The sequence below is a fragment of the Salmo salar genome, chromosome ssa13, assembly GCF_905237065.1.
Source record: "Salmo salar chromosome ssa13, Ssal_v3.1, whole genome shotgun sequence".
In the NCBI taxonomy this organism is placed as follows: Eukaryota; Metazoa; Chordata; class Actinopteri; order Salmoniformes; family Salmonidae; genus Salmo; species Salmo salar.
In genome coordinates, this window is record NC_059454.1 from 60,595,535 (window position 1) to 60,609,608 (window position 14,074).

The 14,074-nt window shown below is 52.4% G+C and overlaps 1 protein-coding gene across 1 annotated transcript in view; it reads right to left on the reverse strand.

The window, feature by feature from the left end:
* The window catches only part of LOC106567532 (uncharacterized), a 35,172-nt gene extending 21,236 nt beyond the window's left edge, over positions 1–13,936 (reverse strand). Inside the window, exon 1 of the mRNA XM_045693417.1 lies at positions 10,695–13,936. Coding sequence (XP_045549373.1) covers positions 11,534–12,295 — 762 coding nt within the window. The 5' untranslated portion in view covers positions 12,296–13,936 and the 3' untranslated portion in view covers positions 10,695–11,533. The remainder of the gene's footprint in view (positions 1–10,694) is intronic.
* Positions 13,937–14,074: the final 138 nt, after the last annotated feature.

Here is a 14,074-nt window from a genome sequence, read left to right on the forward strand (position 1 = left end):
ATCCTTCCCTCTCTACCATCTCCTCTCCCCTTTCTAGTCTATCCTTCCTTCTCTACCGTCTCCTCTCCCCCTTTCTAGTCTATCCTTCCCTCTCTACCGTCTCCTCTCCCCTTTCTAGTCTATCCTTCCCTCTCTAGTCTATCCTTCTCTCTCTACCGTCTCCTCTCCCCTTTCTAGTCTATCCTTCCCCCTCTACCGTCTCCTCTCCCCTTTCTAGTCTATCCTTCTCTCTCTAGTCTATCCTTCTTTCTCTACCGTCTCCTCTCCCCTTTCTAGTCTATCCTTCCCTCTCTAGTCTATCCTTCCCTCTCTACCGTCTCCTCTCCCCTTTCTAGTCTATCCTTCCCTCTCTACCGTCTCCTCTCCCCTTTCTAGTCTATCCTTCCCTCTCTACCATCTCCTCTCCCCTTTCTAGTCTATCCTTCCCTCTCTACCGTCTCCTCTCCCCCTTTCTAGTCTATCCTTCCCTCTCTACCGTCTCCTCTCCCCTTTCTAGTCTATCCTTCCCTCTCTACCGTCTCCTCTCCCCTTTCTAGTCTATCCTTCCCTCTCTACCGTCTCCTCTCCCCTTTCTAGTCTATCCTTCCCTCTCTACCGTCTCCTCTCCCCTTTCTAGTCTATCCTTCCCTCTCTACCATCTCCTCTCCCCTTTCTAGTCTATCCTTCCCTCTCTACCGTCTCCTCTCCCCTTTCTAGTCTATCCTTCCCTCTCTACCGTCTCCTCTCCCCTTTCTAGTCTATCCTTCCCTCTCTACCGTCTCCTCTCCCCTTTCTAGTCTATCCTTCTCTCTCTAGTCTATCCTTCCCTCTCTACCATCTCCTCTCCCCTTTCTAGTCTATCCTTCCCTCTCTACTGTCTCCTCTCCACCTTTCTAGTCTATCCTTCCCTCTCTACCGTCTCCTCTCCCCTTTCTAGTCTATCCTTCCCCCTCTACCGTCTCCTCTCCCCTTTCTAGTCTATCCTTCTCTCTCTAGTCTATCCTTCCCTCTCTACCGTCTCCTCTCCCCTTTCTAGTCTATCCTTCCCTCTCTACCGTCTCCTCTCCCCTTTCTAGTCTATCCTTCTCTCTCTAGTCTATCCTTCCCTCTCTACCGTCTCCTCTCCCCTTTCTAGTATATCCTTCCCCCTCTACCGTCTCCTCTCCCCTTTCTAGTCTATCCTTCTTTCTCTACCGTCTCCTCTCCCCTTTCTAGTCTATCCTTCCCTCTCTACCATCTCCTCTCCCCTTTCTAGTCTATCCTTCCCTCTCTACCGTCTCCTCTCCCCCTTTCTAGTCTATCCTTCCCTCTCTACCGTCTCCTCTCCCCTTTCTAGTATATCCTTCCCCCTCTACCGTCTCCTCTCCCCTTTCTAGTCTATCCTTCTCTCTCTACCGTCTCCTCTCCCCTTTCTAGTCTATCCTTCCCTCTCTAGTCTATCCTTCTCTCTCTACCGTCTCCTCTCCCCTTTCTAGTCTATCCTTCCCTCTCTACCGTCTCCTCTCCCCTTTCTAGTCTATCCTTCCCTCTCTGCCGTCTCCTCTCCCCTTTCTAGTCTATCCTTCTCTCTCTAGTCTATCCTTCCCTCTCTACCGTCTCCTCTCCCCTTTCTAGTCTATCCTTCCCTCTCTACCGTCTCCTCTCCCCTTTCTAGTCTATCCTTCTTTCTCTACCGTCTCCTCTCCCCTTTCTAGTCTATCCTTCCCTCTCTAGTCTATCCTTCCCTCTCTACCGTCTCCTCTCCCCTTTCTAGTCTATCCTTCCCTCTCTACCGTCTCCTCTCCCCTTTCTAGTCTATCCTTCCCTCTCTACCATCTCCTCTCCCCTTTCTAGTCTATCCTTCCCTCTCTACCGTCTCCTCTCCCCCTTTCTAGTCTATCCTTCCCTCTCTACCGTCTCCTCTCCCCTTTCTAGTCTATCCTTCCCTCTCTACCGTCTCCTCTCCCCTTTCTAGTCTATCCTTCCCTCTCTAGTCTATCCTTCCCTCTCTACCGTCTCCTCTCCCCTTTCTAGTCTATCCTTCCCTCTCTACCATCTCCTCTCCCCCTTTCTAGTCTATCCTTCCCTCTCTACCGTCTCCTCTCCCCTTTCTAGTCTATCCTTCCCTCTCTACCGTCTCCTCTCCCCTTTCTAGTCTATCCTTCTCTCTCTAGTCTATCCTTCCCTCTCTACCATCTCCTCTCCCCTTTCTAGTCTATCCTTCCCTCTCTACCGTCTCCTCTCCCCTTTCTAGTCTATCCTTCCCTCTCTACCGTCTCCTCTCCCCTTTCTAGTCTATCCTTCTCTCTCTAGTCTATCCTTCCCTCTCTACCGTCTCCTCTCCCCTTTCTAGTATATCCTTCCCCCTCTACCGTCTCCTCTCCCCTTTCTAGTCTATCCTTCTTTCTCTATCGTCTCCTCTCCCCTTTCTAGTCTATCCTTCCCTCTCTAGTCTATCCTTCCCTCTCTACCGTCTCCTCTCCCCTTTCTAGTCTATCCTTCCCTCTCTACCGTCTCCTCTCCCCTTTCTAGTCTATCCTTCCCTCTCTACCATCTCCTCTCCCCTTTCTAGTCTATCCTTCCCTCTCTACCGTCTCCTCTCCCCCTTTCTAGTCTATCCTTCCCTCTCTACCGTCTCCTCTCCCCTTTCTAGTATATCCTTCCCCCTCTACCGTCTCCTCTCCCCTTTCTAGTCTATCCTTCTCTCTCTACCGTCTCCTCTCCCCTTTCTAGTCTATCCTTCCCTCTCTAGTCTATCCTTCTCTCTCTACCGTCTCCTCTCCCCTTTCTAGTCTATCCTTCCCTCTCTACCGTCTCCTCTCCCCTTTCTAGTCTATCCTTCCCTCTCTGCCGTCTCCTCTCCCCTTTCTAGTCTATCCTTCTCTCTCTAGTCTATCCTTCCCTCTCTACCGTCTCCTCTCCCCTTTCTAGTCTATCCTTCCCTCTCTACCGTCTCCTCTCCCCTTTCTAGTCTATCCTTCTTTCTCTACCGTCTCCTCTCCCCTTTCTAGTCTATCCTTCCCTCTCTACCGTCTCCTCTCCCCTTTCTAGTCTATCCTTCCCTCTCTACCATCTCCTCTCCCCTTTCTAGTCTATCCTTCCCTCTCTACCGTCTCCTCTCCCCTTTCTAGTCTATCCTTCCCTCTCTACCGTCTCCTCTCCCCTTTCTAGTCTATCCTTCCCTCTCTACCATCTCCTCTCCCCTTTCTAGTCTATCCTTCTTTCTCTACCGTCTCCTCTCCCCTTTCTAGTCTATCCTTCCCTCTCTACCATCTCCTCTCCCCTTTCTAGTCTATCCTTCCCTCTCTAGTCTATCCTTCTCTCTCTACCGTCTCCTCTCCCCTTTCTAGTATATCCTTCCCCCTCTACCGTCTCCTCTCCCCTTTCTAGTCTATCCTTCTCTCTCTAGTCTATCCTTCTTTCTCTACCGTCTCCTCTCCCCTTTCTAGTCTATCCTTCCCTCTCTAGTCTATCCTTCCCTCTCTACCGTCTCCTCTCCCCTTTCTAGTCTATCCTTCCCTCTCTACCGTCTCCTCTCCCCTTTCTAGTCTATCCTTCCCTCTCTACCATCTCCTCTCCCCTTTCTAGTCTATCCTTCCCTCTCTACCGTCTCCTCTCCCCCTTTCTAGTCTATCCTTCCCTCTCTACCGTCTCCTCTCCCCTTTCTAGTCTATCCTTCCCTCTCTACCGTCTCCTCTCCCCTTTCTAGTCTATCCTTCCCTCTCTACCGTCTCCTCTCCCCTTTCTAGTCTATCCTTCCCTCTCTACCGTCTCCTCTCCCCTTTCTAGTCTATCCTTCCCTCTCTACCATCTCCTCTCCCCTTTCTAGTCTATCCTTCCCTCTCTACCGTCTCCTCTCCCCCCTTTCTAGTCTATCCTTCCCTCTCTACCGTCTCCTCTCCCCTTTCTAGTCTATCCTTCCCTCTCTACCGTCTCCTCTCCCCTTTCTAGTCTATCCTTCTCTCTCTAGTCTATCCTTCCCTCTCTACCATCTCCTCTCCCCTTTCTAGTCTATCCTTCCCTCTCTACTGTCTCCTCTCCACCTTTCTAGTCTATCCTTCCCTCTCTACCGTCTCCTCTCCCCTTTCTAGTCTATCCTTCCCCCTCTACCGTCTCCTCTCCCCTTTCTAGTCTATCCTTCTCTCTCTAGTCTATCCTTCCCTCTCTACCGTCTCCTCTCCCCTTTCTAGTCTATCCTTCCCTCTCTACCGTCTCCTCTCCCCTTTCTAGTCTATCCTTCTCTCTCTAGTCTATCCTTCCCTCTCTACCGTCTCCTCTCCCCTTTCTAGTATATCCTTCCCCCTCTACCGTCTCCTCTCCCCTTTCTAGTCTATCCTTCTTTCTCTACCGTCTCCTCTCCCCTTTCTAGTCTATCCTTCCCTCTCTACCATCTCCTCTCCCCTTTCTAGTCTATCCTTCCCTCTCTACCGTCTCCTCTCCCCCTTTCTAGTCTATCCTTCCCTCTCTACCGTCTCCTCTCCCCTTTCTAGTATATCCTTCCCCCTCTACCGTCTCCTCTCCCCTTTCTAGTCTATCCTTCTCTCTCTACCGTCTCCTCTCCCCTTTCTAGTCTATCCTTCCCTCTCTAGTCTATCCTTCTCTCTCTACCGTCTCCTCTCCCCTTTCTAGTCTATCCTTCCCTCTCTACCGTCTCCTCTCCCCTTTCTAGTCTATCCTTCCCTCTCTGCCGTCTCCTCTCCCCTTTCTAGTCTATCCTTCTCTCTCTAGTCTATCCTTCCCTCTCTACCGTCTCCTCTCCCCTTTCTAGTCTATCCTTCCCTCTCTACCGTCTCCTCTCCCCTTTCTAGTCTATCCTTCTTTCTCTACCGTCTCCTCTCCCCTTTCTAGTCTATCCTTCCCTCTCTAGTCTATCCTTCCCTCTCTACCGTCTCCTCTCCCCTTTCTAGTCTATCCTTCCCTCTCTACCGTCTCCTCTCCCCTTTCTAGTCTATCCTTCCCTCTCTACCATCTCCTCTCCCCTTTCTAGTCTATCCTTCCCTCTCTACCGTCTCCTCTCCCCCTTTCTAGTCTATCCTTCCCTCTCTACCGTCTACTCTCCCCTTTCTAGTCTATCCTTCCCTCTCTACCGTCTCCTCTCCCCTTTCTAGTCTATCCTTCCCTCTCTAGTCTATCCTTCCCTCTCTACCGTCTCCTCTCCCCTTTCTAGTCTATCCTTCCCTCTCTACCATCTCCTCTCCCCTTTCTAGTCTATCCTTCCCTCTCTACCGTCTCCTCTCCCCTTTCTAGTCTATCCTTCCCTCTCTACCGTCTCCTCTCCCCTTTCTAGTCTATCCTTCTCTCTCTAGTCTATCCTTCCCTCTCTACCATCTCCTCTCCCCTTTCTAGTCTATCCTTCCCTCTCTACCGTCTCCTCTCCCCTTTCTAGTCTATCCTTCCCTCTCTACCGTCTCCTCTCCCCTTTCTAGTCTATCCTTCTCTCTCTAGTCTATCCTTCCCTCTCTACCGTCTCCTCTCCCCTTTCTAGTATATCCTTCCCCCTCTACCGTCTCCTCTCCCCTTTCTAGTCTATCCTTCTTTCTCTATCGTCTCCTCTCCCCTTTCTAGTCTATCCTTCCCTCTCTAGTCTATCCTTCCCTCTCTACCGTCTCCTCTCCCCTTTCTAGTCTATCCTTCCCTCTCTACCGTCTCCTCTCCCCTTTCTAGTCTATCCTTCCCTCTCTACCGTCTCCTCTCCCCTTTCTAGTCTATCCTTCCCTCTCTACCGTCTCCTCTCCCCCTTTCTAGTCTATCCTTCCCTCTCTACCGTCTCCTCTCCCCTTTCTAGTCTATCCTTCCCTCTCTACCGTCTCCTCTCCCCTTTCTAGTCTATCCTTCCCTCTCTACCGTCTCCTCTCCCCTTTCTAGTCTATCCTTCCCTCTCTACCGTCTCCTCTCCCCTTTCTAGTCTATCCTTCCCTCTCTACCGTCTCCTCTCCCCTTTCTAGTCTATCCTTCCCTCTCTACCGTTTCCTCTCCCCTTTCTAGTCCATCCTTCCCTCTCTACCGTCTCCTCTCCCCTTTCTAGTCTATCCTTCCCTCTCTACCGTCTCCTCTCCCCTTTCTAGTCTATCCTTCCCTCTCTACCGTCTCCTCTCCCCTTTCTAGTCTATCCTTCCCTCTCTACCGTCTCCTCTCCCCTTTCTAGTCTATCCTTCCCTCTCTACCGTCTCCTCTCCCCCTTTCTAGTCTATCCTTCCCTCTCTACCGTCTCCTCTCCCCTTTCTAGTCTATCCTTCCCTCTCTACCGTCTCCTCTCCCCTTTCTAGTCTATCCTTCCCTCTCTAGTCTATCCTTCCCTCTACCGTCTCCTCTCCCCTTTCTAGTCTATCCTTCCCTCTCTACCATCTCCTCTCCCCTTTCTAGTCTATCCTTCCCTCTCTACCGTCTCCTCTCCCCTTTCTAGTCTATCCTTCCCTCTCTACCGTCTCCTCTCCCCTTTCTAGTCTATCCTTCTCTCTCTAGTCTATCCTTCCCTCTCTACCATCTCCTCTCCCCTTTCTAGTCTATCCTTCCCTCTCTACTGTCTCCTCTCCCCCTTTCTAGTCTATCCTTCCCTCTCTACCGTCTCCTCTCCCCTTTCTAGTCTATCCTTCCCCCTCTACCGTCTCCTCTCCCCTTTCTAGTCTATCCTTCTCTCTCTAGTCTATCCTTCCCTCTCTACCGTCTCCTCTCCCCTTTCTAGTCTATCCTTCTCTCTCTAGTCTATCCTTCCCTCTCTACCGTCTCCTCTCCCCTTTCTAGTCTATCCTTCTCTCTCTAGTCTATCCTTCCCCCTCTACCGTCTCCTCTCCCCTTTCTAGTCTATCCTTCTTTCTCTATCGTCTCCTCTCCCCTTTCTAGTCTATCCTTCCCTTTCTAGTCTATCCTTCCCTCTCTACCGTCTCCTCTCCCCTTTCTAGTCTATCCTTCTCTCTCTACCGTCTCCTCTCCCCTTTCTAGTCTATCCTTCTCTCTCTACCATCTCCTCTCCCCTTTCTAGTCTATCCTTCTCTCTCTACCGTCTCCTCTCCCCTTTCTAGTCTATCCTTCCCTCTCTACCGTCTCCTCTCCCCTTTCTAGTCCATCCTTCCCTCTCTACCGTCTCCTCTCCCCTTTCTAGTCTATCCTTCCCTCTCTACCGTCTCCTCTCCCCTTTCTAGTCTATCCTTCCCTCTCTACCGTCTCCTCTCCCCTTTCTAGTCTATCCTTCCCTCTCTACCGTCTCCTCTCCCCTTTCTAGTCTATCCTTCCCTCTCTACCGTCTCCTCTCCCCTTTCTAGTCTATCCTTCCCTCTCTACCGTCTCCTCTCCCCTTTCTAGTCTATCCTTCTCTCTCTACCGTCTCCTCTCCCCTTTCTAGTCTATCCTTCTCTCTCTACCGTCTCCTCTCCCCTTTCTAGTCTATCCTTCTCTCTCTACCGTCTCCTCTCCCCTTTCTAGTCTATCCTTCCCTCTCTACCGTCTCCTCTCCCCTTTCTAGTCTATCCTTCCCTCTCTACCGTCTCCTCTCCCCTTTCTAGTCTATCCTTCCCTCTCTACCGTCTCCTCTCCCCTTTCTAGTCTATCCTTCTCTCTCTACCGTCTCCTCTCCCCTTTCTAGTCTATCCTTCTCTCTCTACCGTCTCCTCTCCCCTTTCTAGTCTATCCTTCCCTCTCTACCGTCTCCTCTCCCCTTTCTAGTCTATCCTTCCCTCTCTACCGTCTCCTCTCCCCTTTCTAGTCTATCCTTCCCTCTCTACCGTCTCCTCTCCCCTTTCTAGTCTATCCTTCCCTCTCTAGTATATCCTTCCCCCTCTACCGTCTCCTCTCCCCTTTCTAGTCTATCCTTCCCTCTCTAGTATATCCTTCCCCCTCTACCGTCTCCTCTCCCCTTTCTAGTCTATCCTTCCCTCTCTAGTATATCCTTCCCCCCTCTACCGTCTCCTCTCCCCTTTCTAGTCTATCCTTCCCTCTCTAGTATATCCTTCCCCCTCTACCGTCTCCTCTCCCCTTTCTAGTCTATCCTTCCCTCTCTAGTATATCCTTCCCCCTCTACCGTCTCCTCTCCCCTTTCTAGTCTATCCTTCCCTCTCTACCATCTCCTCTCCCCTTTCTAGTCTATCCTTCCCTCTCTACCATCTCCTCTCCCCTTTCTAGTCTATCCTTCCCTCTCTACCATCTCCTCTCCCCTTTCTAGTCTATCCTTCCCTCTACCGTCTCCTCTCCCCTTTCTAGTCTATCCTTCCCTCTCTAGTCTATCCTTCCCTCTCTACCATCTCCTCTCCCCTTTCTAGTCTATCCTTCCCTCTCTACCGTCTCCTCTCCCCTTTCTAGTCTATCCTTCCCTCTCTACCATCTCCTCTCCCCTCTCTAGTCTATCCTTCTTTCTCTACCGTCTCCTCTCCCCTTTCTATGTCTATCCTTCCCTCTCTACCGTCTCCCCTCCCCTCTCTAGTCTCCCCTCCCTACCGTCTCCTCTCCCCTCTCCCCTCCCTACCGTCTCCTCTCCCCTCTCCCCTCTCCTCCCCCCTCTCTCCTCCCTACCGTCTCCTCTCCCCTCTCTCCTCTCCCCTCCCTACCGTCTCCTCTCCCCTCTCTAGTCTCCCCTCCCTACCGTCTCCTCTCCCCTCTCTAGTCTCCCCTCCCTACCGTCTCCTCTCCCCTCTCCCCTCCCTACCGTCTCCTCTCCCCTCCCTACCGTCTCCTCTCCCCTCCCTACCGTCTCCTCTCTAGTCTCCCCTCCCTACCGTCTCCCCTCCCTACCGTCTCCTCTCTAGTCTCCCCTCCCTACCCTCTCCCCTTTCTAGTCTATCCTTCTCTCTCTAGTCTCCCCTCCCTCCCTACCCTCTCCTCTCCCCTCTCTACCGTCTCCTCTCCCCTTTCTAGTATATCCTTCCCCCTCTACCATCTCCTCTCCCCTTTCTAGTCTATCCTTCTCTCTCTACCGTCTCCTCTCCCCTTTCTAGTCTATCCTTCCCTTTCTAGTCTATCCTTCTCTCTCTACCGTCTCCTCTCCCCTTTCTAGTCTATCCTTCCCTCTCTACCGTCTCCTCTCCCCCTTTCTAGTCTATCCTTCTCTCTCTACCGTCTCCTCTCCCCTTTCTAGTCTATCCTTCCCTCTCTACCGTCTATCCTTCCTCCCCTCTCTACCGTCTCCCCTCCCCTCTCTAGTCTCCCCTCCCTCCCTACCCTCTCCTCTCCCCTCTCTACCGTCTCCTCTCCCCTTTCTATGTCTATCCTTCCCTCTCTACCATCTCCCCTCCCCTCCCTACCGTCTCCTCTCTAGTCTCCCCTCCCTACCCTCTCCCCTTTCTCGTCTCCCCTCCCTACCCTCTCCCCTTTCTCGTCTCCCCTCCCCTACCGTCTCCTCTCCCCTCTCTAGTCTCCCCTCCCTACCGTCTCCTCTCCCCTCTCTCCTCTCCCCTCCCTACCGTCTCCTCTCCCCTCTCTCCTCCCTACCGTCTCCTCTCCCCTCTCCCCTCCCTACCGTCTCCTCTCCCCTCTCTAGTCTCCCCTCCCTACCGTCTCCTCTCCCCTCTCTCCTCTCTCCTCCCTACCGTCTCCTCTCCCCTCTCTAGTCTCCCCTCCCTACCGTCTCCTCTCCCCTCTCTAGTCTCCCCTCCCCTCCCTACCGTCTCCTCTCCCCTCCCTACCGTCTCCTCTCCCCTCCCCTCTCTCCTCTCCCCTCCCTACCGTCTCCTCTCCCCTCTCTAGTCTCCCCTCCCTACCGTCTCCTCTCCCCTCTCTAGTCTCCCCTCCCTCCCTACCGTCTCCTCTCCCCTCCCTACCGTCTCCTCTCCCCTCCCCTCTCTCCTCTCCCCTCCCTACCGTCTCCTCTCCCCTCTCTAGTCTCCCCTCCCTACCGTCTCCTCTCCCCTCTCTAGTCTCCCCTCCCTACCGTCTCCTCTCCCCTCCCTACCGTCTCCTCTCCCCTCTCTAGTCTCCCCTCCCTACCGTCTCCTCTCCCCTCTCCCCTCCCTACCGTCTTCTCTCCCATCTCTCCTCTCCCCTCTCTCCTCTCCCCTCCCTACCGTCTCCTCTCCCCTCTCTAGTCTCCCCTCCCTACCATCTCCTCTCTAGTCTCCCCTCCCTACCGTCTCCTCTCCCCTCTCCCCTCCCTACCGTCTCCTCTCTCCTCTCCCCTCCCTACCGTCTCCTCTCCCCTCTCTAGTCTCCCCTCCCTACCGTCTCCTCTCTAGTCTCCCCTCCCTACCGTCTCCTCTCTAGTCTCCCCTCCCTACCGTCTCCTCTCCCCTCTCATTTTACATTTTACATTTTAGTCATTTAGCAGACGCTCTTATCCAGAGCGACTTACAAATTGGTGCATTCACCTATAATATCCAGTGGAACAACCACTTTACAATAGTGCATCTAACTCCTCTCTCCTCTCCCCTCCCTACCGTCTCCTCTCCCCTCTCTAGTCTCCCCTCCCTACCGTCTCCTCTCTAGTCTCCCCTCCCTACCGTCTCCTCTCTAGTCTCCCCTCCCTACTGTCTCCTCTCCTCCCTTACATCTCTTCTCCTGAAAAGTAAAAAATTGTGTCTATGGATGGATATGTTAGACCTACCCCTATCCACTTATGGAGATGTTTGGATAGGCGTAAGCATTATAATGGATGATACCATCATAATCCTTGTTTGCTTGGTTAGAGTGTAGTCCTAGATGTGTTTTATCTGCTGTGTTTGCCATTGTTTTGTATGTTCAGATGTGTTATGACATTTAGATGTATGTGTGTTAACTCCCACTGACGTTCCTTTGTTTTAGTTTTTTTACTTTACCTTGTTCCCAGTGTCTGGGTTTTTGTGACTTTTTTTCTCCTCAGCCTCATGTTCTGTGAGAGACAAACCACACCAAAAAGACAATGTTGAGAAAGATATTGTAGAATGGAAGTGTTAAATGTACCGTAGATATCACAGAAAACAATCTTCATTATGATTGTATTCTGGAATCATCTCAATCTCATTAGGGGTAGGCAGACCCAGTGGAGGGGGAGGAGCTAGGGCTAGACACACCCAGGGGAGGAGCTAGGGCCACAGTCCAGGATCAGCAGCACGTCCAGGTAGCCGTAGGGCCAGGCATGTCCAGGTAGGCGTAGGGCCAGGCATGTCCAGGTAGGCGTAGGGTCAGGCATGTCCAGGTAGGCGTAGGGTCAGGCATGTCCAGGTAGGCGTAGGGCCAGGCATGTCCAGGTAGGCGTAGGGCCAGGCATGTCCAGGTAGGCGTAGGGTCAGGCATGTCCAGGTAGGCGTAGGGCCAGGCATGTCCAGGTAGGCGTAGGGCCAGGCATGTCCAGGTAGGCGTAGGGTCAGGCATGTCCAGGTAGGCGTGGGGCCAGGCATGTCCAGGTAGGCGTAGGGCCAGGCATGTCCAGGTAGGCGTGGGGTCAGGCATGTCCAGGTAGGCGTAGGGTCAGGCATGTCCAGGTAGGCGTGGGGCCAGGCATGTCCAGGTAGGCGTAGGGTCAGGCATGTCCAGGTAGGCGTAGGGTCAGGCATGTCCAGGTAGGCGTAGGGTCAGGCATGTCCAGGTAGGCGTAGGGCCAGGCATGTCCAGGTAGGCGTAGGGTCAGGCATGTCCAGGTAGGCGTGGGGCCAGGCATGTCCAGGTAGGCGTAGGGTCAGGCATGTCCAGGTAGGCGTAGGGCCAGGCATGTCCAGGTAGGCGTAGGGCCAGGCATGTCCAGGTAGGCGTAGGGCCAGGCATGTCCAGGTAGGCGTAGGGCCAGGCATGTCCAGGTAGGCGTAGGGTCAGGCATGTCCAGGTAGGCGTAGGGCCAGGCATGTCCAGGTAGGCGTAGGGTCAGGCATGTCCAGGTAGGCGTAGGGTCAGGCATGTCCAGGTAGGCGTGGGGCCAGGCATGTCCAGGTAGGCGTGGGGCCAGGCATGTCCAGGTAGGCGTAGGGTCAGGCATGTCCAGGTAGGCGTGGGGCCAGGCATGTCCAGGTAGGCGTAGGGTCAGGCATGTCCAGGTAGGCGTAGGGTCAGGCATGTCCAGGTAGGCGTAGGGCCAGGCATGTCCAGGTAGGCGTAGGGTCAGGCATGTCCAGGTAGGCGTAGGGTCAGGCATGTCCAGGTAGGCGTAGGGCCAGGCATGTCCAGGTAGGCGTAGGGTCAGGCATGTCCAGGTAGGCGTAGGGTCAGGCATGTCCAGGTAGGCGTAGGGCCAGGCATGTCCAGGTAGGCGTAGGGTCAGGCATGTCCAGGTAGGCGTAGGGCCAGGCATGTCCAGGTAGGCGTGGGGCCAGGCATGTCCAGGTAGGCGTAGGGTCAGGCATGTCCAGGTAGGCGTAGGGTCAGGCATGTCCAGGTAGGCGTAGGGCCAGGCATGTCCAGGTAGGCGTAGGGCCAGGCATGTCCAGGTAGGCGTAGGGTCAGGCATGTCCAGGTAGGCGTAGGGTCAGGCATGTCCAGGTAGGCGTAGGGCCAGGCATGTCCAGGTAGGCGTAGGGCCAGGCATGTCCAGGTAGGCGTAGGGTCAGGCATGTCCAGGTAGGCGTAGGGTCAGGCATGTCCAGGTAGGCGTAGGGCCAGGCATGTCCAGATAGGCGTAGGGTCAGGCATGTCCAGGAGTTATTAGATGTAGAGAAGGACAAAAGAAGGGGGCTACTGGGAGCATACTTATGAATATCAGATAAGACACAGTACACCAGATGAGACAAGCTGACCATGGACCCTAAGCAAATAAAAACTATTGCAGCATAAACACTAGAGACTGGGACAGGGGGATCAAGAGACAATGTGGCCCCGTCCAATGCCACCACTGAGTGCAACAAGCCAGGGACTCCCCCATAATAGAGTCAGTTGTATGGTTTATCAATCCAGCACAATGGGACCTGATGCTTCTCTGCTTGGCTCTCAGCATAAAGGAATTAGGGAAATAGCATCCTGTCCAGGGGGAACAGGTTACTTGTACATCAAGTTGCCTTACGTGACAGACACAGGAGATATACTTCTGTCCATATGGGCCGTTCATGCTCAGACAAGGATTATTTGTCCAAGGCTTAGTGACGTAACGTTACTTACAAGACTGAAACCAAGTCTGACTCTCTCACATAAAAGAGGAACTCTGTAGGAGAAAGCCCTGTATCCATCTGTTTTCTTGGATATTTGGGGAACAAGGAGTCCTGCATCTTGTGGTTCTCTTCCCTTTCTAACACGTACCCTTCTCAACCTGTCTTCCTTCCTAACTGACATCACCTCCTCACAACATCAGTCAATCATAATCACCTTTACTGTGCCTCTTTGTAAAACATTAGCTATCTTACCATTTGTGTTTTCCTCTTACTATCACTCGCATGTTTATCTTTGCCATGGTGGCATACGCACAGTAGGTTCTCCTACCGACCACCAGGAAGGGAGTTCCATCATAGGGAACATATGAGTTCCCAATGCAAGTTTTTTAATGATGCGAGCTCTGTGTTAAACAAATGACAAGTTAGAATAGCAATTCATCTCTATAGCTAATCTAAAATCGATTAACACATACGTATGTCTACTTAGCTAGCTACAATATCTAACGTTAGTCAACGGAGTTAGCTAGCTATTTTACTAGGCAACGACCTAGATTAATATCACTTCTTGATTCAATTCGAACTCAGCCTTCTGTCCAGACGCTGTATCTTTTTTGTTTACAATACGTGGTCCTTGTCTTCTGTTTATAATGGTTTAGATGGTCTTCAAACGCTTGTAGGCTAGTAAAATACTGAAGACCAGCAGTGTTAACCACCATCGTTGTAAATGAGTCATTACAAAATTCCTGAGACAACTCAAGCTACGAGTGGAGCAGACCGGACTATGACGCCACTTTAACAAAATCGGTATGCCTTCTAGCCAAGACCGATTAGGTCTATTTCCTGTAACAAATTCTGTATCAGCCAATTACAAATGTTGACGTGGCAGAACGCTTTTTCATAAATCACACCGCAGCGGAGGAACGTTCAACTCCATTATATCGAGGCGGAGTTGAGTTTGGACGCGGAATTTGCTGGCAACAACAACTAGCCACCATCGTCGATTATTGTAAAAATAATAATTCTGAAAACACTTACATGTACCCGTTTGTCATATACAAGTGCCCTCTTCCGCGTGGTTCCGAAATGTATACTTATAACATATTTTAGCGAATACAACCACCAATCCTTTGTTGCTCCTACAACGT